The sequence below is a fragment of the Propithecus coquereli genome, unplaced genomic scaffold (genome assembly GCF_000956105.1).
Source record: "Propithecus coquereli isolate 6110/MARCELLA unplaced genomic scaffold, Pcoq_1.0 Scaffold198, whole genome shotgun sequence".
NCBI classification, from domain to species: Eukaryota; Metazoa; Chordata; class Mammalia; order Primates; family Indriidae; genus Propithecus; species Propithecus coquereli.
Window position 1 is genome coordinate 346458 of NW_012144744.1, and position 27253 is coordinate 373710.

At 41.1% G+C, this 27253-nt stretch overlaps 1 protein-coding gene across 3 annotated transcripts in view; it reads left to right on the forward strand.

The window, feature by feature from the left end:
• NELL1 (NEL-like 1 (chicken)) overlaps window positions 1-27253 on the forward strand; it is an 837620-nt gene that overhangs the window by 111741 nt on the left and 698626 nt on the right. For 2 of the 3 annotated variants that reach the window (XM_012643488.1, XM_012643489.1), the window contains exon 4: window positions 9664-9834. The exons of the other annotated variant lie outside the window; for it this stretch is intronic. In XM_012643488.1, coding sequence (XP_012498942.1) covers window positions 9664-9834 — 171 coding nt within the window. The remainder of the gene's footprint in view (window positions 1-9663; window positions 9835-27253) is intronic. 3 annotated transcript variants of the gene reach the window in all.

Consider the following 27253-nt stretch of genomic DNA (forward strand, 5'->3'; position numbering starts at 1 on the left):
TTAACACTTAGTGCCATCCCTTGCATATGATTTTCAATCTTACTTTCACAGTATATAAGTCTGGCTTAGGCTTGAGAAAATGGGCCTTTGCCTAGTTGTAATTTGGATTTGTGTTATCAGGAAGTGAGCGGTTTTAATTCTGAGTGGGAGAATATGTATCAAATTGAAAATGGTAAGGATAAAGAGGAGGCTCTGTGTATAAGAAAGATGTCTTGTTACGATAAATGAAAAAAGCATAAAACAGTGAGAACAGCATGCTACCATTTGTGTTAAAGAAGTGGGACAAAATAATGTTAATATATTCCTACTTGCTTTCAGAGCGTAAAAAAACCTTGGAAGAAAGGCCAGTCTTTTTAACAAATGATGCTTGAACAATTGGACATTTGTATGCAAAAAAAATGAATTTAACACAGACTTTACACCTTTTCTAAAAATTAACTCAAAATGGATTATATACTGTAATGTAAAATGCAAATCTATAAAACTTCTAGAAGACGACGAAAGAGAAAAATCTATATAACCTTGGATTTGGTGATGAGCTTTTAGATACAACACGAAGAGCATGATCCATGAAAGAAAAATTGTTAAGTTAGAGTTTATTAAAACTAAAACCTTCTGTTCTGCCAAAAACATATTAAGAGAATAAAAAAAGCAAGGCACAGACTGGGAGAAATATTTGAAAAACACATATTTGATAAAGTATTTGTGTCCAACATATACAAAGAACACTTAAAACTCAACAAAAAGTAGACAAATAACCCAATTTTTAGAATGGGCAAAAGGTCTAAACAAACAACTATGTAATGTGAATAAATTTGTGTATTAATATATTGATTCATTAATTGTGACAGGTGCATCATATTAAATATTAATTTTTGAACAATGGAAGTAAAAAATTCAAGAAAATTTTAAAGACTGAAGACTATTCCTTGTTTGAGAACAATAATATTCTTTCTCTTTAAGTCTTTAGTAAAACTTAGATGTATAGAAAGTGCTATGTATATGTTGGTCATTAGTACAATTACAACTACAACTACTTCTGTTATTGTAGTTCCTATTTCTCAAATTTTGATATTCATAAATATATTAATTTTGAGTTCCTGGAGGTCCAGAGCTATACCTTAGGCTTAAGATAAGATGCAGTTGTACAATTTTAAGCTCCATGCTGGGTTGCTTAATAAATATTTTATTTGATTTTATTTGCATGTTTTGGCAATCAAAAGCAAATGATTCCTTCTCTTTTTGTATCAGTAAATTAGCTGAATGGTTGCTTTTATTTTAAGTTTTTTTCTCCCAGTTAAAAATTTTTCTATCTTAATTTTCCTAAGTTTCCATGTTTTTTCTCCTGGTTTTCACTATCTGGGGAAGTTAGAAGCCAACCTTTTCTTCAGTAGGAATAGCACAGCTAATACCATGTGGATTTTTTAAGACTGTAATAGAACTGTTTTGAATTGGTATAAAGAGCCTTATTTTTACATTTCATTTAACAGTGAATGCTTTGTTTTCACTAACAGAGGCAGTCTGTAATTGCTGTCACTGTTAATCTCTTGCTAGACGTTTGCTAAGAGGATTGAGTACAGAACTAATATATAACTTTACAGCTACAAGTAAAATCACCAGGTCAAGTCTAAATAAGAGAAAGGGGAAGGCAGACAAACATTTCTTTCTGAGAAAAGGCAGGACATGTACACTTCCAGCAGCTTTACACCTCTCTGAGGCTGTTTCCGTGTATACAGAAAGAGATAAGGAAGGGAAATCATGATCAATATTGGACACTAGGCACTTTGTAAGGTGACTTACAAATATTATGTCATTTTATTCTTAGAAGACACCCGTGAGGTAGATGTTTTATTTTGTACTAGATGAACAAAAGGAGGCTCAGGGAAATGATGTGTCTTGCCCACATTCACAGATGGATTAAATGGCAGAAGGAAGGACTGAATACAAACAGGGTGGACTGGGCTCTGAAGTCCCTTTATACCTGGCATATTTTTTTCTGTACTATACTATTGCTCTGAATAAAGGAAACAGAGTTGGGAGTACCAGAAGTTTGTCCAGGTAAAGTAGGACTTTCCTTTTACTTAGTCAAACAGCTCTGTAGACTGGGAGGGCACTTGGAGCTGGAACCCAGAGATATCTGATTCATGAAAGGACCACCGAGGTGGCCACTTCCATTTGTGTCAGCAAGAAGCTTGAGGCCAAAATGTTGGGGCTTGATACAAGAAAAATAATGGATTAAGGAGGAAGATACCAAAGTATTCCTTAGGTATTTTTTTCTTTAAATAGCTACTGAAAATCATGTATTTAAAAAGATATAATAGTTTATTAGCATGAAGTTACATTTTTGGTAGGATTCCATCTCTTATAAGGTAAAAGAAAATGCATAATTTTAAATCTGTGGGCTATGTATAAACAGAAAATTGACACTTTGGATTTGGTCATCTGATCAACAAATGACCCAGGCATTCAGTAGAGACATGCCTAAATTATAGTTTCAATATTTAAAGGTAAAAATCTGTATATATGAAGTTAGAGTGTTCCAATTTCTATTAATGTATACAAAACCGTCCCCAAACTTATCATGCTCACAGATTCTGTGGGTCAGGAATTTGGACAGAGCCCGGAAGGGATGACTTATCTCTGTCCTACAGTGTTTGTGGCTGCAGCTGGGAAGAGTGAACAGCTGGGGAAAGTAGCTGGAGGTGTTTTCACCAGCAAAGCTGGTATTTATAACAGCTGTTGGCTGGGATCGCAGTTGGGGTTGTCAACTGGAACACCTACATGCCGCCTTCCCAATATGGTCTGGGCTTCCTCACTGCATGGTGGCCTCAGGGTAGTTGGAATTCTTACAAGGTGGCTCAGGGCTTCAAGCACAAGTATTCTGGTAAACAAGATAGAAGCTGCATTTATGCGTTTGTGACCCAATCTCAGAAGTCACCAAGCATTACTTTTGCCTTTAAAACACTGACAAGTCCACCCAGATTCAAGGGGAGGAGACACAGTGCTCCCCTTTCAATGGGAGGAGCATCAAGATCACATCGTACAAGAGTATGTGAGGTGGGAGATGATGTGGCTATCTTTGGAAAATATAGTTTGCCCAACAGAGTATCAGGCCATGTAGTGCAGGTTATCTGTCCTGTGGGCAGGAGATGACTGTGTTCGTGCCTCCTGTCATTTTTTATTTATAGACTAGCAAATAGCTCTATGTCCTTGGTTACTTCTCAGGTTTTCTCTTTTTTTGACTTTCTTCAGCTTTGTGTACCTCTTTTTACTGAGTCAAAGTCGTCTAATAACCTCTAAATCTCCTTTGGTTATTATCAGTAAAAGTTAGATTGTTTACATCCCCATTCAATGTTAATTTTAATCTGTGTGAGGAATGGTACCTCTGTTCCATGCAGTCATTTAGGGACCCAGGCTTCTTCTACACTATGGTGCTGCCACCCACTAAGGCCTCAGAATCCTCCGCTGACCTGTGTAACTGGAATGGATAAGGCATGATCTCTGTTAAGTGCTTTGGCCTGCTTTCACCTCTGCTCGTGTTTCTTTGGTGACAACCACTCATATGGTCTCTCCTAGATTCAAGGGGCTGGGAAATGAAGATTATTGTGTGCCCCAGGAGAAGGCAGGGTGTGGGTATTTGCTATGTTTGCTACATCTGCCATCTCCCATCCTGTCTCCTGCAGGATGCTAAGGAGCCTGGAGCCTGAATGTTGACAGGAAAGTCAGGGTGGAATGAAACTAACTGAACAGCCAATCATTCACTTTCTTTTTAAGTTTATTAGTTTGCAAAGCAGTATATGAATTATAGAAATTTATACCTGAGCTGGACCTTAAGGAGTATTTAGTTCAATGACTTAAAACTATTTTTGGAGGTGGATCTTTTATCCAAATGAAATCTTACGGGAAACTCCAATTTATTTTACAGATGAAAGTAAAGCTGCTTTGGTTAAAAGAGGTTGTAGCCTTGTCTTTTCCCTCTGCCAACAGATTCTAAGGCTCTTTCAAGGAATCCTAAGGCTCTGTTGGTCAGAGCCAGTTACTCTATTTAACAGACAGGAGAAACCGAGGCACAGAGAGGCAGGGACAAGATTTGACAAAAATTACATGGTTTGTCTATAGCAGGTTTAAGGTTACAATTCAAGCCTCTGTATTCCCAAGCCAGTGCTCCTTGTACTACTATTTACTTAAAAATTGTGCCATTGTCTGTTTTTTAGTGCACATAGTCCTGAGGTAGGACACAGCACCTGCCTGGTGCTGTTGGCTTCTGGTAATGATCCCAGCAGGGGACAAAGGGCCAGGGAAGGGAAAAGGGCTTCAGCATGAACAACGGTAGCATCTCTCCAGGGTGATGAGATGATATGAGGAATGAAGGCCAGCACCTGAGTCTGGGAAGGGATGCCTTGGCAACATGGGGCCTTGGGGGGACCATGAATGAGGCCACCTTAGTTCTCCTGAACTCTCCTGCCCTCTGACCCTGATATTATCTTGCCACTATACCCAGAGAGGAGCTCAGTGTGGTGGAAGTAAGCAGACCTGGATTTGAATCTTGGGAGTTATGTGTCTTCAGACAAGACGCTTTATCATTTGGAGTCTCACTTTTCACATTTATAATATGAATATAGTAACAACTACCATTTAAGATTGTTGGCAGAATTAGAGGGAATATATTAAACACCTGACACAACAGAAAATGATGGGATGTTGCCATTGGGTGCACCCACTTTAGTGTCTGCCAGAATCAGGTTCAAGCCATAGTTCTGTGGCCTGTAGCTATATGAGCTGCAAATCTTTCATTTCCTATCTGTAAAATGAGGTAGTGGTTAAAAGTATGGACTCGTGTTGCTGCATAAACTCGGGGTGCTGCTCTAGTTTGAATACTAGTTCTGTTCTTTTCTACATGTGTAGTCTTGGGCAAGTTAATCTCTCTGTGCCTCAGTTCCACCTTTTACAAAATAAAGATGATAATAGTTGATAATTTTTAAAGTTGTCATGAGATTAAATGAGTAAATATTTGTAGAATAGTGCCTGGACCATAATCAATGCTAAGAAGTGTTTGTTAAAGCCAATAACAAATATCTCACAGGTCTGTGGTAGGGATTATTTTGATGTGAAATATAAAGACTTAAAGGCAGTTCTCCTGGTAATGAAAAGACTCAATAAGTATTAGCTATTATTATATAACTAATATTAGCTATATTGTTTTTGTTATCATTGTTATTATTATTCATAAAGGTAGAGTTAACCATTACCGAGGCACTATGGTAGGAAACTCATGTTTTTCATCATCTTCAGGATTTTTCAGGATTTAGGGAAGTCTCCATATACATGTGGTGACTTGTCTCTTTTTATAGAAAGTAGCTGGAGACCTGACTGTTTTTCTCCCTGTCCCAAGAATCCTGCCAGAGGTAGATGCTGGGTTGGAGCATGGCCTTGTTTCCCAAACCCATTTTGCCTTGGCCTTCCCACCCAGACTCCAGGAAGCAATTGTTTGTTCAGGGCCATGGAGAGGCCTGTTGGAATGTAAGCAGGCACTGCACCAACTCTAGAGCTCCTTGGAGTGTGAAGTAGTTCTCTAAATAGCCAATGTATATTCTTATGGAATAGCTGGAAAAGAAACGTTTTATGGAATAGCTGGATAAGAAACGTTTTGCTCTTACTAATAAATTATAATAGTATTGGATACTGTCTAAAATTAACTTTTACTGTTTTTTCACCCTTGTATACAGAAGACACACATTCATCCAGAAATAAACATTTTAACATTTTAAATACATCTAGCCTTCTATTCTAGTATATATGTAAAAATCTCAAAATGGGATACCTGGGTATCAGTTTTGGGGAAAATGATAATCATTTTAGTAAAAATAACTTGATTGATCTTTATATACCTATATTATTTGGCATTGTTATTCCTGAATTTTGTTACCAAATATACCTTGGAATTCAGATAGTCCTATGAAATGTGATTTCAGTTCATGGTAATACTAATTGTGCCTAATACCTAAGGGTGGACTTTGGGGAATTACTCATGCATATTCTGGGTAAGGTCTGTCTAGCACTTAAGCAGAGGCTTGTGTTTAAAAAATTCAGCCATGCAAATACATGGTGGGAAAGATTTGCCTTTACAGTACTTTGTGTGAAAAGACTTGGCGTGTTAGTTGATGGGAAAGCCAGTGCAAGCATTATAGGATACTGTCATAGTTGTGCACAGCCCAGAGCGAAGCAGATGATAGTGTCCCTGTACTTTGTATTAGACCACATCTGCACAAGTACCTTTATTCCTGGATGCTGCATTTAAGTGGAAAATTGATTCATTTGACCACACCTAGAGCATGGCGACCAACAAAGGGAAGGATCTGGAAGGAGGAAGAAGGAGGAATCCTTGTCCAGGAGGGGCTCATAGTCTATGTGGCGGATGAGAGTATAAAGGAAGGCGCTAAGGATGCTTGGCCTGAAAAAGAAAAAAAGTACTTAGGAGGGAATACCACTGCTGTTTTCAAATATTCACAGGATAAGCAGGCTTTTCTGGGAACCAAGGCAGTTTGTTAGAACAACACGCTTGGCTGAGGTCCAGGGCTAAAGGAAGAAAGTCTGCTTACAAAACCTGGCTTGTAGTTTTATCACCCATACAGCTGCCCTTCCCTCCCCTCCAGACTCCCAGGAAGACCCCAATGCACTTGAGGCCTGAAGAGTAAGGGCTGGTCAGGGTAGATTGCTCGCTAGACACCAGCTTACGATCACTTCCAGTGTCCTTCCTCTCCCTGCCAGCACCACATGCCTTCTGTTCACTTGCTCTTAGTGACAAACTTCTGCTCTCCTCACCATGACCAGCTGGCCGGGAAGTAAAGCAACACCTGGTGTACTCTACTATGGTGCTTCTTCACTGACATGCAGATGAATCATCGGGGGGTCTTGTTGAAATACAGATTCTGCTTCAGTAGCTCTTGGGTGGGGCCCAAGAATCTGAATTTCCACAGGTGACGCTGATGCTGTTGCTCCATACACTTTGAGAAACAAGAGTCTACTGCAAAGCGTGCATCTTCCCTCCAGGCCACAGCCAATCCCATCAGGCCAAATGACTACCTCCTCCAACTTGCTATCACGACTAAGCTTCACATCTCTATTAGCAGAGGGTTACTGCCTGGAAATATTGCCTTATTTCCCTCCCAGCCCTCATGAAACAATTTTATCCAGATGTCACTTAGCTGTCTCATGTCTTTATCATCCCTGGGGCCACTTCAGCAGTTATCTAACATATTTTTTCACAAACACATCATCTTGATTTTCATCTAAGTTGTTTGAGATATAGCACTTTTTGAATATGTGCATGATGCTGTCAGAAACTTTATTCCAAGATACAAGTATCCATTTGCCGAACATTAGGGCAGATTTCTTTGCTCATGTATTTGTGATTACCCCAAAGTAACCACTTACTCCAGTGCTTTATAAAGTAATCTTTAAACGATCTGCTTATAATACATCGATCACTTGCTCAATGAGGCCATAACCCCAAGAATAATGATTTAATCTGGTCAAATGTATTTGCTTCCTTTTTTTATGATTCCATCAGGTAATCTCTAGGAACATTTCTAATTGTCATTGATATCCTTTCAAGGTTGTATTCCTTCCCCTAGCAGTTGCTGTCAGTTAAAATAAAGTAATTGAGAAATTTCTCATGATATGTGAATCTTGGTATGGTCTCAAATATTAACATTTAATAATATCATGCTGCTTTTCTATATAGATGCTGTATGGTCTTAGGCAAGGTACCTAATATCTCTGATCATATGTGAACTCATTTGTAAAATAGGGATAATAAACTTGGCATATTCCTGACACATGGCAGTCAATCATTAAATGACATTCTTGACTCCTCATTTGTTTCTCTTCAGCAACTCTCTACCATTTTTGTGGGGGAGGACACATTTCCTTCAACACTAGTCTCAGAGCATCTTGAGAATGGGATCTATATTTTAAATCCTTTTTTAGTTCTTTACTATGTGTTCATTAAGGGCATGTTGAATGATTTAATGAATGACCAGATAATCTCTAAGGTCTTCTTGACTTTCAAGTTCTCTGATTATTTAATTCTTCCAGTGTTCCAGCTGCTTAGAAGAAATTGAAGAATTCCCTTAAAATAAATGTCTTCCTCCTTTGCAGTCTTATAAAATGTTTTATATTAATTTATTAATAAGTATGTATCTGGGCCCAGGAGCTGGCTGTTATGGTATCGGTAACCTCTTTAGCTTATGACCTTGGGCCTGATTCTTTGCACTGGCACAAATGGGGTGGGTCAGAGGCTGGTCCTGACTCTCTGCTTCCCCTGTGAGGCTCTCTGTGGGGAGATGCCCTCTGAGAGATGAGCAAGAAATATGCATTTGTTCTCTGACATGAGATTTGGGAGGCAGCCATCCTAGAGGCTGAGTTTTACGGTATATTCATTTTAGTTCTCATAGAAGATGAATTTTGTTTTTTAGATTAAATACAGTCTGGCTAGTGGAGTCAGCCAACTCAGTGGATTAGAGGAAAAGCAGCAGGTTCTCCCAAATCTAGTGATCAAGCCTGGTTGCATGTTTAGGCAAATAGCTCTTGAGTTGTCTGTCTGAATGAGTTGCTGGAAGTTAGTGCCAGCTGAGGCCATTCTCACTATTTTGTCGACATGCCTCTGAGATGAGCAACAAACTGGTAGAAAGAGCACAGAATGTCAAATCACGTCTAAGTTTAAATCCGGGTTTAGTTATGTTACTTAATCCTGAGTCTCAGTTTATCTTTAAGAAGGGATAATAATATCAGTCTTGTAGGTTGTTGTCAGTGATAAATTAGATCACATATGTGAAATGCTTAGTCCAATGCCTGGCAGTGGGATCAGGCCCAATATTAATGACGACAACACATTTCAGAAAAGAAGCAGAGGAAACGAAATAGTTCTGCCATCTACGAAAGTATAAACCCTGGTGTGTGTCTGAGGAGTGTCCCAAAGTTGCTTGCTGCATTTTATGACTAAAGTGCTGAGTACAGCGGTGGCACTAAGAATTTCTCACGGGTGTGGAAAATATGATAATAATCTCGGAAAAGGAAAAACTCAATTGCACATTTCATTCCGTGATAACTTGAAATACTGATTCACGTGTGACTAGCTTCAGTCTTTCTCCCCTACTCATTATCTAGGAATCGTTGTCCCGTTACAGTTTTTTGTTTAGGGAGAAGAAAAAAAAGACTAATCGCGTCACTGTGACAATTTATGTCAATCCCCGATGTCCCACATGACTTCTATTTCCCTTTAATTCTTAGAAAAGTAAAGATAGCAGATCTAAAAATAGCCATCAATAAATCCATTCCACAGAGATGGCCTTTTTTAGACAATAGAAAGAGGGTTCTGAACTACACCTTTAAATATTGAGTTTTGCTAATTAGCTTGTGGCTTGTTATTCCGCAGTGGATCGATTGAGCTCCGTGTCAGAGGCCCAAGGTGTCACCACGAGGGCTCTCAGACAACAGGTGAATTGGATTCCATACAGTGCAATTGATTTCAGGTCATGGCTCTTTGCTTCATGTTGAGCCAATTTTAGATTCTGAGACACCTGGCAGTAAGGGAATGGAGGTTGATGATGGCTGTGATATCCGGAACTAAAATAAAACAAATTTTTGTTCCTTTACACACAGCTATTTTGAACTGGAGAGCAGCGGCCTGAGGGATGAGATTCGATATCACTATATTCACAACGGGAAGCCCAGGACAGAGGCACTTCCGTACCGGATGGCAGACGGACGGTGGCACAAGGTTGCGCTGTCCGTTAGCGCCTCTCACCTCCTGCTTCACGTCGACTGCAACAGGTATGTCTTTGTCTTTGATCTTTGGTGATGCTGACCTTGAAATTGAGCGATGGGAAGGGGAAAAAAAAATCAAATCCTCTAAGACTCGCTGAGAAACAAAAACCAAGGGACCCTAATTGTAATTTAACCTAGCAAATGGGCCATTAGGCGTGCTGAAATGACCAACTGTAATACGATAAGAAAACAGTTCATTAAGATGAAACTGTATCCTGTGATTAGGAACGAATGTACAAAAGGTTGATTACAGATTGGGGAATATTAAGTGCACCTCAGTGCGCTCCAGGCACTGGCTGAAATTCCATGGAGCTGTGATCACAGTTAACTGTGATATATTGTTGTTGAGTTCGTTCCACTTGAAAGCGAAAAAGCTAGTAGTCTACCTTCGAATGAGTCTGAGAAGCCTGTGCCACTGAAGCGACTAATTCTATTTCACTTCATCAAACGCACTCTTTGTTTAAATATCTTTTCCAAATGGAGGCTTCTTAAAGAGGCTGTTCTTTGAATCTTTTGGAATTGATGGCATCCAATCTCTGCAGAAGAATGAGCCTCCCAGCTTGTCAGAGAATGGCAGGACTATTTGTGAGTTCTGGGGGGTTTCACAGGGGGTTGTGGGTTGGAATGGGAGGGAGATGTTGTCCCCTCTGTCTGTCACTGGAGGCAGGTTTCCTGACAACTGAAGGAGGAAGGAGACCATTGATCTCTATAGGATCATTTGTGGCCAGACAGCTGGAGAATAGTGGTCAAGGGGAATGTTTTGGTCTCTCCAGAACCCACTGAAAATCCTTATGGAGAGTGATCCAAATCCAATTACAGAGAATTTTTTGCATTCTGAGCAGTGCCCATGCATTGTTGATTCTCATTAATGATGCCATTAAAGTTAAAATGACTTTTCAGCCATAGGGCTTGCTCCCTTGAGCCCAGGATAAAGAACGGACATACTGGGGACAGCCCTCCTTCCAGAACCCATCAAGAGGGAGGGGTATTGCAAGGTCAGTAAGCTACAGACTGCATTGCAGATGAGGCGATACTTGAATGTGCTTGCCATTCTGGCTCTGCAGACTCTTTTAGAAGAACACCTGGAAAGGCAAAGAACTAAGGTCAAGCTCAATGGTAGGTCTGTCATCTTGAAGTAAATCTTAATCGATTTTGATGTGACCTATTTAAGGTGCTTTCTAGACTTCTGAAGAATTGTGGTTTAACCAGGTGTAATATGTATGTCTGGACACAGTTTCCATAGAAACCACTGGCTCATTTTCACCCTGCACATCTGGGCTGGGCTGCCTGGATAAAGCCAGCTCTTAGCTGCTGTCTTCATTTCCACCTCCAAGAGCTCATTGGCTCCTTCAGTTCTCTAAAACTAAAGAATTCTCTAGCTCTAAACTGTCAGCACTCCTGTTCCCTATGACCTGCCACCCTGATGCTGCCCAAATGGGATTGCAGAGAAAGAGTACTGCTTGTTCTCCTAAACCATGGGCCTAGAGAGGCTTCAAAGCCCTAGTTTAATAATTCCAAACTGAATAGTCCTGGAGACACTGCTGTTTTCTTGCTATGCAATTTTTTTTAATCTTTTTTTAAATTTCAGGATATTATGGGGGTACAAACGTTTTGGTTACATGATTTGCTTTTGTACAGTTTGAGTTGAAGTTATGAGTGTGTCTATCACCCAGATAGTGTGCTTTGTACCCATTAGGAGTGATTTTTGTTTCTGCCTTCCAAAAGTTTTACTCTCTATTTCTATTCTTCTATTTGGAGAAGAGAAAGGAGAGAGGATCTTTCTTTGCTAAACTAGGGTTTCATGCCTGCACAAATTCTCTGATCCCTGTGAAGTACTCTCTTCTGTCATCCTCAGCCATTTGTTAGCTGTGTGATTTGGGCAAGTTACTATCTCTGCATCTCATATTCTTCATTTATAAAATGGTGGCAGTACTAATACATATTTATAAATGGGAATATTAAATGAGATAATCCATGTGAAGTGCTTAGGGTGGTGCTTGGCCATTAGTGCTCAGTAAATGTTTGTAGTTGTTATTATTTACTCTGCTCATCAATGGTGCCTCTTGGACCCTGCCTGCAAGCTTTTATCCACTGTGTGTCCTTCATGGCTACCACGGCCTCTCTCCTAAGAGAGTGGGAAGAAGACTGGAGCTCTGTAGCCATGGCATTTTTTAAGTCAGTGCCATTTATAAAGAATAGACTGAGGGGATTCTAAATGTTCCTTGGCTTTTCTTAATATTTTTCACACTTTAGCTTATGGCATAACATGTCTTTTACATAAGATCTTGGAGGGAAATCTTATGAAGTTGTTGTCAGTTGATTATTCATGGACTCAAAACATAAGTTAGTTTTTCAGACAGGTCGGGGAAAAAAGCCCTGAAAGACTGGATCATAGGAAAGGTAAAGTGTGGTTTTTATATAGGAACAGTCTAGAAGCATGGTTCCCAAATCTGACAACACATAAAAATTATCCAGGGAACTTATAAAAAATATGGATAACCTGGCTCCATCTCTGACTGGATTGGATTCCCTGAGGGCAGAACCCGAGAAGCTATATTTTTAACAGGCTCTTCATATAGCTTCTGTGCAGGCGGTCTAGCCTTGGTGCATGGACTGGCATTTTAAAACCACTGGTTTAGAAAAAGGGGAAGGAAGCTAGTGCAGAGGCTGAGATGCAACAAATAAATGCACACTTGGAAGACCAATTATGTGAAGCAGGGCCTTGGTAAGGAGGAGAATGGACCAAGGAGAGGGTAGGGTCTAGTGCACAAAGCAAACTCATCTTCTTCACAAGTGTCTTCCCAGCTAGAGCTAACCAACTCTAGAGTAGCAGAAGCTTTGTCCCATATACCAAGATGCTGGTCTACCTCTTCTTACCTAGGCCACCCTTACAGTGAATTTCACAAAAGCTGGTTTTTACCAGCCTTTGCATTTCATATCACCTTGAGATCTGTATTTTTTGATACTTCTTACCCTTAGAGTTATGCTGTTTTATTCTTCTCAACCTCTCACCCACTGGAATTCTGCTGATTAAATGATGAATGGAGATGATGATAGACAATGCTTGAATGTTGACTGTGCTAGGCTCAGTGCTCAGTACTTTACATAGATTCACTCAGTCCATACTCACGCTGTTATTTTTCTCTTTTTAAGATGAGGGAACTGAGGTTTCATGTTTGTCTGCAGTTCTGCTGCTAATAAGTGGCAGCTCTAGGATTTAGACCCAAGTCTGACTCATGAGTGCCTGCTTCTAACCATGAGGCCATTCAGCCCCACGGTGGAGACCACTGGCATTGGATTTGGGACATGAGGGAAGGCCATGATTCAATGTGATCAGTTTGCTTCTTTCTAGTATTTCTCTCTCACGTGTCTTGTATCATTGATCCTTGGAGTTGTGTGGAAAGATGTGGAATCTAGTTAATGGAAGCCTGCACATTGGCATGGGAGCCAATACAGCAGGTCAAGTAATGTGCTAGGCATAGTGTTCCTTAGGATAACCATATGGGGACAGTTTTGTTAGACCCATTTTACAAATTTAGAAGTAGAAAGGCTCAGAGAAGATAAATAATTAGGTCTCAGTCATGTAATATAATAAGCACAAAACCAAAACTTTGAGCCGGATCTACCTCCAAAACCTCCTTCTTTTTATCACTCCTCATACCACCTCCACAGTGTGCTAATGACATATACTGCCCAAGACAACATCATAGCCACACCAGAGAGTCTTCCCAGGGAGAGATACTCTAGATGGTTCAGAGGCCATGAAAACATCTAAAATCAGGAAAAGATTTCCCAGGCAATTCCATTGCTCTGAGGAAATTTAGTATGGCAGGATTTTCCACCTTTTTTTTTTTTGTTTTGTTTTTTGGGTCAGAATTGAGAAACACAGCTTTTTCAGATCTAATTGCACAAATTGTCACAAGAAAAGCAACTGCTATTTTAGTCAGTGGTTTAACACTTGCTGCTTGCTACTGAGACTTACACTTTTCTCCCTGCTTCAGCTGTTTAGTTGGGCCTAGTTAGAAGCTCCCAATGTGTGGGCAGCAGATTACCTCAAGCTAGAAACATAAAAGGAACCATTCAGTTGGGAGGCCAGGCTGATTATCTCCATTGCCTTGGGTTTTTCTCTAGCTGCCTTTTATATTAATAGTTGCCAACAAAGCCTAGAATGTGACCTGAACTAACCTTCCTCAGAGTCTCCCTCCCTCTCCCTTCTCAGCTCACTTTGCAGCCCAGCTGTAAGACTCAAAGGACAGAATCCACCAGTATCTGGGATTTGGTGCATAAGCCATCTTTCTCATTCACCACCAAATGCATTTTATTTCCTTCTCTTTATTTGGTAACTTTTAATTTTCAATCAGCCCATCAAATTAAATTTATCGGCACACTATCTTTGCCAGGCTGTGCAGGATGCAGGGAAATAAAAGAGTCCTTTCCATTAGGAAGTTCATAGCTTATTCATTTAGTCATTTTAAATTCATTCTGAAATCACCAGGGCCCCCCACAGTGATTGGCCCTGGTCCCTGAATATCAGAGAAAGCCTGTACTCAGACAGGAGCCCTATAAGCAGGCTGATTTGATAACTCATAATGGCAGTTGAACAGTGGAGAGAACTGAAAACAGTCCTTCCTGCATCTTGGTCTGGAAGTGACAGTGGGGCTGAGCTCCTTAGCAGCTAAGCGATGGACCCAACAGTATTTTCCATTCAAATGGTACATTCATCCAGCCTTTGGCCAGCACTGTTTGCAATATGCAAGTGTCCCCACCCTAAACCAATCTCCTTATGCCTCATTGCTGGACAAATTTAGCTCTTAGGCACAGTCTATCATATTTCACCAGAGCTCTGAACTCTCATCTTATTTGTTCAGACTGGTACAAGTGTGCATGGCACATACCCACACATCTGCAGCCTGATTGTTACCTTGACAGGGAGTTAACTCGGTGATTATAGTCTAGATAATAACCATATGTAGATTTTACTTTTTAACACATGCTACTAACCACAGAGCACATCCAATTTTAGCATACAACTGATCTCGGCAAAAATAGGGAATCAGAAACTAAACTTGCTATAAATCACTGAACGAGTCAGTCAAGGTTTCTGTGTAATATTTCAGAGCAATTTCAGGATACGAGCATCTGTTTATATATGTAGATTTTTCATAATGAAATATGTTGATATGGTATTTTCCTTCCAGAGAGCTCCTGAAATATTTACAAACATCATCGTATTAAACTTCACATTCCTTAAGGTAGTTAAGCCACATGTATAATCTACTACATTGGTTTTATACAAACATTTTTGCTACAGTATTCAGGGGGAAATTAGGAGATGACTATCAAAGGTCACAGCTTCCAAGAGAGGCTGAGACTTTCAATCTCCTGGTTCCCCACCTGATATACTCTTCACTTCATAAACAGATATGCATGCACACAACTCCTCGTCAAAATTAAAATAAAATTGGAAGCCATCATATGCTTCAAGTCCAACCAACAAAGCAGCTCCAAATCCTCTATCTAAAAAGAGATGACAAGCAAGCTAGGAAGATAGGACTTACCCATGTGTAAATTTAAGCAATGGTACAAAGCAAAAGTGTAAGAGTGGTTGAAAGGCAGTGCATGATGGATTGCTGGATTCCTGGTAGAGACCATCAGATTTGGGAGATCACAGGAGGAACAGCTCCTTGGGACTTGGAGAAGCCGCTCAATTTCTTATCATCCTAGGTGAAAATGCACAACAATTTCTACAGCTTTACAGTGTTGCCCCTATGTGATTTGATTCTGAACCAGTCATGTGAGTCGGGCTTGGAACAGAGTTTATCTTGTAGGCATTACAAAGCCAGTCATCGTCTGGTGAGAGAAGAGTGTGTATGGGTGAGTAGTATCACGTTGGTAATGAGGGAAGGCCTGCAGAGAGAGAGAGAAGTAAGTATGGAAAAGGGAAGGAAAGGGAAGGAAGATCTTTCTTTCATGTTTCATATGAACTCTGTGGTTTAACCTAGACTGAAATGAATTCTGGACCTTTCACTTGGTTTTGCCATTTATAAAATATGATTTTCATGTAAAGATACAGGAGTGTGAAATTGGGCAATTTATGTGTTAATTTTCTCATTCATTCATTCATTCATTCATTCATATGCCAGGAACTGTGCTTGCATCTGTAAAATGGGAGTAATAAGAACTATTCTACCATAGGGTTGTTTGTAGGAATGTTTGCAGGGTTGTTTGTAGCTAGAGGGTGGATACCAAATCCTCTGAACATTCCAAGCTATTGTATGAACATACAGCATCATTAAGTACTACAGACATGTACCATCATCTAGAGAAGATTTTCATGTATCATACTAGAAATGAGTAAAATTTAGTCACATTTTCACCTTTATAAAAACAGTGGCTTGTGTCCCCTGGATTCAGGACCTAGTGCGTAATATGGATTCGTGATACAACATAGGGTTTGGGGCCAATCAACTCCCTGAAATTATTCTGATTTCCAGGTCCAGGGCAAGGTTCTCCCGTAGTTTGTGTTTTAGTTCTCTGGTCTGTAGTGCGGCACAGTGCCGTGTGATTGTTACACCAACAGAATCACTTAAAAGTATGTAACTGAGGCAGAGTGGGGGAGGAAACACCCCCTTCAATGTGATAAGATTTTTTGTTGATTCTGGCAGGGCCTTGAGAACATGGCATGGCCTCTTTTCCTTTTTATTCTTGTGAGGAGGGGGTTGCAGAAATTTACACCCCATGAACAAACTCATGAGCCAAAATTATCACAACTTTTATGAAGGGATATAGTTTTACTTTTACAAATGAGGGAACTTGTTTGTTATTAATATAATTTTCTGGATCTCTTAAAGCCTACATGGATGACCAAAATATATACTATTTGCTTCTCTATTTTAAAAATCTGGATTTATAGCACAAAATACTTTGGAGTGAAAACTTTAGCTGAAAGCAGTTGTTTAATTTCTATGACCCTGGGCTAGTCCTTTACTATCCCTGGGCTTTAGCTCCCTAAGCATACCATGAGGGGCTAGGGCTAGATGGCTTTTAAGTTTCCTTCCAACTCTGGACTTCTGGGCATTTCTTTCTGATTCTGTCTCATCACAATGCTTATTTCAGGGGTTGCCTTTTTCCCCCCCTTCAGCACCCTGGAGCAGCACAGCTTGTCCTTGTCACAGTGCCACTTCTGTAGTGGTCCATCAGGGGTTTGCAATCATCTGAATTCACATGGGGGTTGACAGTGCAACATGTTGCTGATGGGCAAAGGCCAGAGCCTACTGCCCCGGGATACCTACTGCCTTTTTTTTTTTTTTTTTTTTTTCACTTGCCTCCTTCCTTGCTGGAGTAGATGCTGAATATGCATTTTTGGATGCTAAAGGATGTTGTTCTTTTGTTCTCTCCACTTCATGCCCTTTCTTTCTTCCAGAGTGTTCTGCCCCAGATATGTGACAGTGGATGTCCTGTGTGGGGTGCAGGATGCCCTGGCCATGGAGGCCTTGATGGCTTTGTGACACACAAGACAGAGCAGTGTAGTGTAGCAAGCAGATAACGGATAGCTGTGTGATTGAAAAACGTGACACATCCTTTGAAGACTGAAGGGAAAGAAGCTTTTGATGCCGCTAATTTAAATAAGTGGAGAGAGATCAAATGTAAAGATCTAGGTGGCCAATGTAATGCATTCCAAGTTGTAGAGTCTTTGGCAAAAAGAGAGTGGCTGCTTAATTGCAAAGGCAGACTGGACATTACAGTGTTGGACATCTCATTCTGACCGAGCCCCACTCCCCAACTTCTATACACGCTGTGTACCCTGTGGCTTATTCATTTCAACCTTATTAGGTAGATTCGAAGTTTAACTTTGCCCTGTGTTCTATTGACATCAGTAGCAGACCTATTTCTAATTTTGTCTTTTCAAGAACCTTCAACTTCTCCTCTTGTTCCCTGGTGGGTTTAAATATGCCTTTGGTTAACCACAGCCTCAATGGCAGAAAGAGATAGGAGGTGAAAGGATTAATTGAAGTGGATGACGAGAGAGTGGCCTGCATTTTTCCCCACCAACCTGTACTCCTGGGCTTTCAAGTTTGCAAATAGAAAGAACTAAAAAAACACAATAGAGTCTTTCCTTTATCTGGTGGTTTGTTGGCTACCTGAGGCCATCAGAAGGTTAACAAGAAGGCATTTTTTTTTTTTTTTTGCATATATGAGGCCTGAGATGTATTAGAATAGAGAGGAAAATAAGACTTCATTCCCAGTTCACAGTGGTTTCATCTCTGTGCCTGCAGTCACATGTCTTGTTGTCATTGTATTGCATGGACATGGGTCTATGTAAAATGAATGTGGGGAAAACAGGTTGCAAGGGAAATAAATATTTTCTCATAGGAAAAAATACTGGTGCTTACATCTTTGTTGTAATTTTCCTCTGTGCTTTTGATGGCTATGCCTGGTTTTTTTTTTAAAAAAGGCAAGCAAGGAGAGAAAATAAAAAGTTAAACTGGAACAACACACATGATGGAACCCTATTTAAAAAAATACACAATTATATATTAATTGTCTCTGTTCCTTTTATGCTTCACTTGTTGGAAAGGAGCTTTGAGGAATAAAAAGTGCATAAGCCATGAAGACTATCTAATTGGAAAAAATTAAAGAATTCTAAACGCTGCATTAGTTTTCCAGGTAGACCAGGGGGGCTGATGTTGTCATTGAAAAGAACTGATTTTCTACATTACTGTTAACAAAATTCAACTGTCTCCCTGGAAACTTTAATTAAACTAATGTTATAAATAATGGCAGCCAGAGCTGATGGATGCAAGAAGATGGATTTATAGCTGCACCTGTTCAGCTGTTCTTCTTTTAGGGGGTGTGCTGGGGGTGAGGTGTGAGGATGAAGAGGCTTGGAAGGAAAAGGTTTCTGTGCACTCTTTTCCCTGCCGTAAACCCCAAATTCAGTTGGTTTTTGTCTCCCAGCTCATCCTTTTTAACTTCTTGCGTTTCTCCCAGCAGGGGTTCTAGAGCCACAGAGCCAGCTAGTTCATGTGCCTGGACCCTCACCTGAGGGTTTTCCTTGGCAATTAGAGTAGAAATAACTTCTCTTCTTTTTAAAGGGCCTGTGATGCTGTCTCTAACTCTCCTTTAGGAATGTCATGTCACATCCTTACTCATTAGAGTCCATTAGTCTGAGGGTATCACTTTCCTGACAGCAAATTTCGCACATATGAACTTACGGGATTCAAGTTGGGGCCCTCAGCTGGCTTCTTTGGGACACTTGGAATGTCTGTATTACCCAGAATGGAATTTTATTTCCACTGGAGGTAAACAGCCCCAGGCTGTGATTAATCCTGGTATATCAGGAAAACAAAGCACTTGACCAACTTAATCACTCAGTGCGCTGTTACTAATACCTGCTTTCCAGGTCTGATGCTGTCTTTGGCTGAAGTCTAAGCAAGAGAGGGGCTGAGAGAATGCTGACTTGTTTCTTGAACTTGACATTTTAGCCTCAGTGGCCCAACACCTTGCTGGGGGAAACTCAGAGTTTTTGCTCAATCATTACTGAGTTGAGGTTAGTGTTTTGTATTTCTCTAGAGATGATTCATGTATGCACTTGATCTTCACTATAACCTTGTGAGGAGGATGTTCTTGCATCTGATAGATGGGAGTTTTTGAGATGCTGAGAAAAGAAGTAACTTGTCCACGGGTACCCAGTAAAGTCAGTGGCAGACAATAGCCAGAGCCCAGTGGTCCTTCCTTGTTCCTTTTTTCAGGGAGCTTATTCTCTGCAACTCCTTCCAACCCCCTGCTCTACCTGCAGCCACACGAAAGAGTCAAATAGCTTCCTCTGGGCTAGCACTCAGGGCTGGAATCATCATCATCATCATCTCCTCCCTCTCCCCCTCCTCCTCCTCTTCTTCCTCCTCTTCCTCTTATGCTTTCTCATCATAATGTGGCAAGACAGTACTTCTAACTTCTCATGGAAGACGTACAAGCTATCCAATTTATAAACTGCAAAAAAAACAGCCAAAGGCCAAGTTTTATGTATTACTTTCTGAGAGTAGGCATGCTGGCCACCCCACAAGGCCACTTCCCTGTTGGGCAAAATAATCTACCTTGTTATAGATTCTAACTGAGATTGCTGCTCAGTTGGTCTTTAGACTCTAGAAGGCTTATGTGCTCTTGGCTTTAGATGTAAAGATTGCCTCCTTCCTGGAATTTGAAGTATTGATAGGTTCATGACTTCAATACCACAGAGAGATGGCCCATCATCCTTGCATGATTTGTATGCCTTGCATGTGCCTTGGTGCTGATGGGTAATGGCCAAGGACATAATCTTACATCATGACTGACTGCAAATGAGCCATTTGGCCATTTCTTCAAATGTGGAATGGATGCGTTACACTGGTCTCCAGTGTTATGTATGTGGTTTTACACTGTTCCAACATAAATTTCCATAGTCACTATTTCAAGGTGACAAACTCTCTGTATTCTTTAAGATGACTTTGCAATTGCAAGGTCTCATTAAAAACTACTGGCAGTGAAATAAAGGGGTGGGCAGTGGGGGGACCCCCATTCAGAAGGGCATTTGTCGTTATTGCTTCTTTTATTGGTACCTAATTAGATATGTACTAGAGCCTGCAGGAACTAATAAGAGAGCACGGGAGGTAGGTGAGCACATTGAATTCTGAGTAATTTTCAGAGACAGCAATTTTTCATGGACATTAGGTTGATCCATAAGGACTTCACACTGCAAACCTGATCAACATATTCCCTACCCACTCCAACACACAATTAGGCTTGTTTAATGGCCTCTTAAAAGTTTTAGAATAAAGGTCACAAGCTTTAATTTTGTATAGCGTAGTCCATGTTTCCTTCTTTAGTTTCATCTTGCACTGCTTTTTCCCTTTTTCTGACCTCAAGTTCTTTTAGTTCTTTACAGGTATCATATTCACTTAAGCCACAGGACCTCTGTACATGCTATTTCTAGAATATCAAGTTCACTCCTACTCCTCCTCAGTTTTCAGGCTAAAAGAAAAGGGGCCTCTTGTGTTTCACATTTTCATCATAAAATAGTGTTTGTTTTTCAGGTGCGTAGTTTTTGATCATTCGATTGATGTCTGCCTTTTCCCCGGGCTGTAAGCACCGTATGGGCCCACCATTGTTTCACCAATGCCTATCAGGGCTGCCACCTAATAGGTAGTGAGCAAATATTTACAAATACCTGAGTGAACGAATAAATGAAAAAGCTGCTCTAGAAGTCTGGAGTCCTGGCTTGTGGCCTCTGATCCTAGCCTTCTAGATGGTTCCATTAGTTAAGTCTCATTCCTTGGCCTCAGTCTCCTCATCTGTGTAGATTAGGCATCACCTCTACCCAGTCTACTTGCACAGGGTTATTGTGTGGATCAAATGAGAACCTGCATGTGAACATGTGTGTTGTAAATTCCAGTGTGCTTTGTAAATATCAGGCACAAGGAAAGGCAAAGATGAAGTAATCCAAGCATTTCTGCTTTGAACTTTGGAGGATTATTTTCTTCTTGAGGAAGGCTTTTGGTGATTTCCTGGTCTGATTCAAAGCACAAGGTGGACTGTGCCTTGCTCTCAAGTTGAATTTACATGTGGCCTGTGTTAGAGGGAGCACTGGCAGGCATGAAGGAGTACAGGAGAAAGGCGATTTACAGGTAGGGTATGAACATAAATTGATCACAGGTGGGATTAAGGGACACGTGTCTCCCCTGCTGGAGAGCAAACACAGTTGGGTACATGTGTTTTTCCTGTATGGTGGACATATCACCATCATAAAATTCTGTGGATCTGTTTCTTAAAACTGCATTTGAGGCCCACAGGAAGGGCCTCCCTCAAGCCTATTAGATTAAGCCCTTTAGGCAGGGGTTCATGAGCATCCCGTGCTATTTTGGCACAGCCTTAATGTGAACCTTGATGGATGTGCTTTCCTTAAATATTTTGAAATTATGAAAGGCGCACGCTATTTGAAACTACAATACTCATTGCCCTGCCCTTAATCGCATTGCACAGGAGGATCATTATTAACAGTTCTATTTCTGTTCTCCAGATTGTTTTTGCATATGAATGCTATTTTTTTCAATAATTAGGTAGCATTTTATATATTGATATTGTTCTTCAACTTGTGTTTTCATTTAACAGAATATAAGCCTGGTACACTATTGATCTGCAGCAGGAACATATTCAGGAGGAATGAGGACCACTTTGTTTCTTGCAGGGTATTCTGGGCAGCCTTGTCCCTTGGCAGGATGTGGGGTGGTGCTCACCTGCAAGCCTCTAGCCTCCTGCTTTGGCAGCTCTTGCCTGCCACGCACAGCAGTGACTATAGAAACAGGGCAGGGAGCCAAGGTCCCCTGCCCTTGGATCAGCATGTCCTGTCTCAGCTGTGTAGCTAGGTGAGACCATGGCAATTAGCCTGCAGCGAGATGGGAGTAACAAGATTGAAATGGGTATGTGATGAGGGTCAGGTGCTCTGAGCATGGGCATAACGCTGAATCTTATTTTGTGTAGCCGAAGTGGAGCTGGTGTTGTCCAGGGTCAGACATCAGATGAGCACAGTGAGAGACAATGTAGTTTAGTGGTTAAGAACACGAGCTTTTGGAGTTGGACAGAACTGGGTTTCAACCCTGGCTCTGCCTCTAGGTGTGCACCCCTTGGCAAATTACTTAAGTTTTATAAGCCTCAGTCATGAGATAGGGATAATATTATAATAGTACCTCCCTCATGAAATTATGAGAATTAAATGTGACAATGCACATGGATCAGATAGGACACTCTTGTTTGCAAAGAACAGTGGCTTAAACTGTAAGGGTACATAATGTTCACTTAAACAGAAGATTAGATGAGGCAGTGCCTGGGATGAGTTGGTAGCTCCGAACTGACATCCAGAATAGAGGCTCTTTGCATCCTTCAACCTCACCATCCCTGGTGTTCTCTAGACGCTTTCCTTTGGCAGATTAGCACCATCTCTGTTAAGTACATATCCAGTGTAAGTCATCATGACGATGTGATGCTGAATCTGATTATGATGATTCTTCTTTCACATCTGAGTAGAGCAGAAATGAACAGAAGGAAAAATCCCATGAGATAATGCTAGTATATGGTTAATCAGGAGTCATTTAAAGATTCTTTTAAATTAAAAAATTGACAGATAAAATTATATGTATTTATCATGTACAACATGATTGAAGTATATATATTATGGAATGGTTAAATCTAGCTAATTAATAAATGCATTACTTTGCAAATGTGGTGAGAACACTTAACATCCACTCTCTCTCTATTTTTGAAGAATACAGTATATCTTCATTAATTACAGTCCCCATGCTGTACTGTAGATCCCTTGGATATATTCCTTCTATCTAACTTTAATTATGTATCCTTTGACCAATATCCAACATCTCCCTGTTATTTTTATGCATGGCTGTTCTTGACATCAGGGCATCTTCAAAAGGCCCAAGGCCATGATCAAACAGGAGAAAGAAGATAAATGGGTCTGAGAGGCCAGATTGCCTCCTGCCTCCAGAGGCCGTCATCCCAATCAGTGGGTATCACTCTCATTAGGCCTTCACTGTGGGAAACCTGCCTCTACCTGTCCGCCAGTTGCTGTTACCCTCTCACAGGCCTCTGCAACACAGCTGCCCCTTCCACAAAAAGGGCCATGGCAGGCCCAACTGAGCCAGTGCCCGATTGCAGCTTTTACCCAGGTCTGACTTCCCACTTACTCTCACCTCCCAGTGCTCCCAGCTCTTGCCTTCTTGGTTCGTCAACCCCTGGCTTTTGATACCTGCTTCTTTACCTGCTCAGCTTGACAACTTGTTTGGATTCTTTCTCTGTTTACTGACCTCAGAACTTCACAGCTCTTGCCAGCCCCACTCCACAGCATCCTCATGGGCAGCTAATCTTCCTGATCTTGACTCTTTGACACACATGAATATTGTAATCTTCCTGCCATGCTTTAACTGAAAGTTGGATCCTGGACAGTTTTGGTGGGAATGCTGTTTACCCTCCCTGGAGTTAGAGCCATGCAGCAGTGGCAATCGATATTTGCAGATGAGTTTAAAACTTTGCTTGGGGTAATTCTGAAATCCAGATTCCATAAGAAAATGAGTACAGTCTTTACAGTATCCGTGAAGCTGCTAAACACACAAATTATGTGGCCGAATCTTACTCTGAAGCTCATCCTTGCTAAGTGCCACATGAAAAGATGACAATATTTGTCAGATGAACAATCACTGGGATTAACCAAAATGTCATCTTCTCTCAAAGAGAGGGTGCTTAGGTATCAGCTGCAGTCATCCCCCAAGCAGGAGGTGGGAAAAGCCTTGTAGTCTGAGCTGGGCATCTTCTATTTGCTTTTCTAGAAACATCCTCTCCCCTCCGTTCACTCTGCTCTGTGTCCTTGCAGGCTGACCTGCATGGACTGCATCTGTGGGCTTCTTTGCCATCTGGATTCCTTTTGAATTTCATTAGCAGGAAGAACAGGCAGGATGTTGGAGGATTGGAGGAAGGGTATCTATTCTCCATCTCCTTCTCTCTGTGGTCACCTTGGGCTGGCTGTGTCCTTTGACTGAAGACCACAGACCCTATCAGGTGATTCTTTTTGGGTTCCTTTTGTGCCCAGGAAAGTAAGAGCTCCCCCTGTATCCTCACCTTTTTTACAAATTGAGGAGTACCACACCATCCCTGGCAGTTTATGTACTCCCTGTCTATCCTGCTGTAAACAATTCCTTTAATGTGTTATTCTCTTTCTAAATGACCAAGTCTCAGTATACTGACTATTTCCCACCTGGACCCTGACTATTACAGATATAAAGTCAGAATCCCTGGATCACTCTCTGGCTTCACCACTTCCTATCTATATCCTTGGGTATGTTTCTTACCCCCTTCCAGTCCTGGATTGCTCATCTATATAATCGGGGTGGCAATAATCCTTGCTTCTGTGGGCGTCCCCAGGAAGAAACAAAGAGTGTGCAAATGTTATGTAAACAGAAACATACCCTGCGCAAGGGAGGAGTTGTTGCCTCTGTGGCATGCGAGGAGCTTGAAGTGGGAGTTGGGGAAAGCCGAGGGCTTTGAGCTGGAGCACGCAGGTCATCAGAGAGGGCTACATCTTCGCTCACTGCTTCAGCACAGTTAATGAGCAGCATATCTGACAGGAGGACGGGACCTGGCAGATTATCCTTCAAAGCTGGGCCCACAGGACCTCCTCACCCATTCACCTTAGCCTCCAGGTCCAGCGCCTCTGGAATACAGATGAGAGCTCCTCCAATTACAGACAAATTATTTAGTGATGACATTAGCATCTGCTAAGATAGATTCTGTGGTAAGACCTTTGGAAAATACAGTTAGTGGTCAAAAAAAAAAAAAAGGAAATTGTTAAAATGGTGTTGAGAAACAGATGAAAAGGTCGATCCGTGGGCTTTTGTTTTTCAATATTCAGAGAGTGCAGTACTGGTAAGAGTAAATCCTGTTATTTGTGTCTGTGATAATCTGACACTGTTGCTACTAAGAAATGGCAGTGGTGTTTATACTGGAAATTGCTTTGGAAGGCTATGTGCCTGCGCTTCGGAGGATGTGGCCCCTGCTCTAGCAGACCACTCTTTGTCACGTCAGTCACTCCATCCTCTTTCATTGTCTTTGAAGGACTTATCACTATGTGAAATTGTCTTCATCATTTACCTGTTTCCAATTTTGTGATGCGTCTCCTTCTCCCCCACCTGCACCCCTCACCTCCAGTAAAGAATGCCAGCTCCTTGAACTTGTTTTAATGCTGTGTCCCTAGCACCTGGTCAAATGCCTGCCACAGAATAGATACTCAACAATAGTTGGTGAATGAACAAATGAATAGTGAGGGAAAGATTACTATGCATTGGTGGCTCTGCTGGGCACAAGAATGAATTCTGGGCCTTTAAGGAGCTCACATGTCATATTCTTTTCAAAATTTTGAAGCAATGGGCATAAACCCACAATTCCAAGACATGTAATGCTGAGGGCCCTATCAGAAGCAAAGGCACAGGTTAACTGTTACAGGATTTGAAAATGGGAGAATCAATTTCTAGTGGAAATGAGGGGAAGGTAGAATGAACAGTGGTTTAAGAGAAAGGCTGGGGTCATATTCAGATTCTTCACATTTCAGTGGTTTCCTTTTGCCTTAAGTTACTTGGGCCATAGTTTTCTCATTTCTTAAAAAAAGATAATATTTGACCCTTTATCATAGGTTTAATTGAAGTAATACATTGAAAGCACAGAGATTTATGTCTGGCACATAGTAAGTATTCAGTAAATGTTAGTAAATTATTGTTATCAGTAGTAGCAGTATAAGAAAGAGGAGGAGAAGGAGGAGGAAAAGTTTATGCAACAAAATTCAGTGACTCCTGACCAGTGGATGAGAGGACTTGGGTTCCAGCTTTCACTGTGCTGTTCAATTCTGTGTGACTTTTGGCAAGAACTTCCATTTTCTAGGCGTCACTTGCAAAACGAGGAGTTTGCACCTGATAGTCTCTGGGTACCCTCAAACTGTGATGAGTTTGCATAGAGTTGGGCTTGAAGGATGCATAGTATTTGTGTACAGGAGAGTATGGTGTGCATGTGGGTAATAACTTACCTTCTTGTTTTCATTTTTTCCTGCTTATGCCATAGGTTATTTAATTAAGAGAAAATAATAGCACATCTCTTGTGATACTTCTACCCTAGTACCCACACACTTCGGATACGGAGGAGGTTCTCAAATACCCATTGGTTGCTTGGCTGACTGATTTGCTGGAGTGTTGGGGTTGGAAAGAGTCCCAAGGGGTTCAAAAGAGAAGAAAAGAAAAGGTGAAGGATAATTCCATTTTAACAATTTTGAAATTGTCAATGAGACATTTATTTTACCCTTACCTGTATAAACGTAGGTACAAAGAGGGAAATAGAGGGAAGGTAGAAGGTAAAGTCAGAAAGGAATGAATAATATTTATCAGGTTTCTACTCTATGTCAAGGGTTTACATGGAGCATCCCATTTAACCTTCAGAACAACCCTATGAGATGTGGGAGTGGATGTTTTTAAGGCAAGTTCATTTCCATTTTGACCATGCAGTAGTAGGACTAGGATCAGGAAGGGTTAACCTGTTTAAGGTCCCAGAAACAGGAGGCTGGTTAGAGGTGGGATGGATCCTATGCCTGCATGACTCCAAAGCCATCGCATTCCCTTCTTCTGTGAGCGAATTGTCCCTCCTTGCTCCTCACACCCTCAACACCTCCCCTCTCCTCACACGCAGTTCATAATCTTGCCTCTTCCCTCACCCAGAAAAAAGAACCAATCAGAAAGACTACCTTTCTGGCTCCCATCACCCCCTCCACTGCCCACCAGCTTCTACATCATGGACTCTGCATCTCTCATTGCTACAGATACCATCCATGCTCCTGTTTAGGGCCACCCCT